The sequence below is a fragment of the Pteropus alecto genome, unplaced genomic scaffold (assembly GCF_000325575.1).
Source record: "Pteropus alecto unplaced genomic scaffold, ASM32557v1 scaffold98, whole genome shotgun sequence".
Taxonomy (NCBI): Eukaryota; Metazoa; Chordata; class Mammalia; order Chiroptera; family Pteropodidae; genus Pteropus; species Pteropus alecto.
Window position 1 is genome coordinate 2,987,325 of NW_006443570.1, and position 2,519 is coordinate 2,989,843.

The 2,519-nt window shown below is 49.9% G+C and overlaps 1 protein-coding gene and 1 long non-coding RNA gene across 2 annotated transcripts in view; one reads left to right on the forward strand and one right to left on the reverse strand.

Annotated features, from left to right (window-relative positions):
• Window positions 1–601, reverse strand: part of LOC112473178 — a 5,020-nt gene extending 4,419 nt beyond the window's left edge. The window contains exon 1 of the long non-coding RNA XR_003043943.1: window positions 498–601. This is a non-coding gene — a long non-coding RNA (uncharacterized LOC112473178). The remainder of the gene's footprint in view (window positions 1–497) is intronic.
• A 79-nt stretch (window positions 602–680) lies between these two features.
• Window positions 681–2,519, forward strand: part of CWC25 (CWC25 spliceosome associated protein homolog) — a 19,313-nt gene continuing 17,474 nt past the window's right edge. The window contains exon 1 of the mRNA XM_006924723.3: window positions 681–841. Within this exon, the coding sequence (XP_006924785.1) occupies window positions 824–841 (18 nt within the window). The 5' untranslated portion in view covers window positions 681–823. The remainder of the gene's footprint in view (window positions 842–2,519) is intronic.

Below are 2,519 nucleotides of genomic sequence, written 5' to 3' on the forward strand. Positions count from 1 at the left end.
TAAGGATCAGCTGAGCGTACCTACAATGCTGATGACAAAGAGTCAAGACAAGAGAGAGATACAGGAGAGAAGAAGGAATCGAGTAACACCAGATGAGGGGATTAGAATCCAGAGCGAGCCACAGCAGGTGAACCGCCGGGCCTTAGAAGGTACACCTCTTCCATCGCAAACGAAGGAGAGGAAATGGGGACGCTGGCAGATTCTAAAGGTTTGGCGCAAGGTAGCCGATGGAATTTCAGTTAGTTGGATTTTACTTATCTCCGTAAAGTAGTCCTGGAGTAAAGGGTCTTGCATCGAGGTAAATCGAGGAGTAAAGGTTCTTGCATCGAGGTGTGGCGGGTATCTGCAGGGGCCAGAGGCCAAGGCTGGCTAACGCTAGGAGAGACCCCTAGTGGAGCCCCGAGAGGGACGCCGTGGGGCGCTGCTATGGCAACAGAACCTTGGGGCTAGGCCTACTGTCAGCTGTAACCCACCAGAGTCGCGGCGTTTTAACACACCTTTTGGGATAGCAGATGCGGTGCCAACCCCAGGAGTCCAAAACGAGACCACGGATACCGAGCCAGGAGAGTCTCAAATTGCAAAACTAAAGTGACGCAACTGCCACGCAGCGCACCGGAGAGTACTAAACGTCATCTCCTCGCGACGCTGTCGCGGTAATAGGACGTTCTCCCGGAAGTGGGATCCAGATCGGGCCGTGAAAGTGGCAGCCGGTGGTCACCGAGAGCAGATCTGGGGAGGTCGCACCTGACCTATTTCTCTACGTTTCCTCTCGACCCTACCTGAATCTTCCAGGTCCGCGGAGTGAGGAAACGTCTCCACCACCATGGGGGGCGGAGACTTGGTAAGTGAGGGAGGCCTGGGCGGGGGAAAACTGAGGCCGGAGACGGACTGGCGCTGGGGACAGGAATTGGTGGGGGTGGGAGTGGTAACCGTGGCAACGCAGCTTTGTTTGTCGTGTGAGAGGGAGCCGTAGCCCTGGAGAGCGAACGGATCACTAAAGCCACTAAGGGGCGAGGCGGACAATTGGGAATGTGTGCCAGGTGTGTCGCTAGCGGTGGCAAGTGGTGTTGTGTGTTTGTTGGCGGGGACCCTCCCGGCTGGAAATTCTGGGAAGGCCCGGGGGGCGGGAGTTGGAAACATGGGAAGAAAGCAAATATCGAGGTTGGGGCCCGCAGACCTTATTTTGGATAGCTTGTTTTGGGACACAACTCTCTTCCTCAGCTAAGAGTTCAGTCACGTCCTGGTTTGTGCACCATTCTCCTCTCCCCTGAGCCATGTCCTGAGGTCCATTTTAAGCCTGAAGAGATCTTCTTCATGTTCACCTTTCTGACCTATGCTTCTCCTTCAATGCTGCATTTTGATCTTTAGTGACAGAACTTTCTTCTGGGTTCATAGTACTTGATATAAGCTATGCGGCAGTTTCTCTGAAACTATATAGTTCATCCGTAGGGATCTAAGGCCCCTACGGCAAATGACCCACAAGAGCATGTTGCAAGATCAGAAAAATGCTAACGTCTTGAAAGTGTAGCTAATTGAATTAGTAAACTGATCAATTTAGCCACCTTGTTCAGTAACTGTCTTAGATGTGTCAGGTGTTAGATTAGAATGAGGTGCAAGACTCCATCAAACTTGCTCTGATTTAGTATATTCAGGTAACTGCATTTAGGGACAGGAAGGCTCTAATCTAGGTTTTTTCAGCCTCAGTGCTATTGACATGTGGGGATGGATAATTCTGTGTGTGTGTGTGTGTGTCTGTGTGTCTGTGTGTCTGTGCGTCTGTGCACGCACACACAGTCCTGTGTATTGTTTAGGATGTTTAGCAGCATCCCTGTCCTTCAGCCACTAGATGCCAGTACCACCCTTTTCCCCAGTGTGACAACTAAAAATTTCTCCAGACATTGCCACATGTACCCAGGCGGCAAAATCAACCATGTTTAAAGGAGGGAGAGGAGAACCAGGAGGACAAGGTTGGCAGGAGGTGGGGATGGTGGGGAGGAAGGAAAGAAGGAAGGAAGGACTGGACGACCTGATGAGGGGAAAGGAAGGACAAGAAGACAGAAAAGGAAGGAAAGGGAGACCTCATTGAACACCTTCCACATGCCAGGTATCTTGTATACATTTTCTCATTTAGACTTCTTAACTGGTCTCCTGGTCTTCAATCTTGGTCCTCTCCAGTCTATTCTTCACATGATGCTATTCATGCAAGTCACCTGCATATGATTGTTTAGTGTTTCCTACTGCCAAAAAAATAAAGTCCAATCCCTTAACATGGTTTCTAAAGTCCTTAATCTGTTCTTTCCTTGGCTGGCTTCATCTTGAGCCCCCTCTCCATCAGCTTACACTCTGTCTCCAGCCACACTGAATTATTTGTGCTATGTTCTTTCTTACCATTGGGTCTGCACCTGTGTGTGCTGTTCCCTCTGTTTGGAAATCTTACCCCATCGTCCCCTCTTCCTACATCATCATACTAACTTATAATTGTCCTTAGATGTTACTTCCTTCAGGAAACCTTCCCAGAT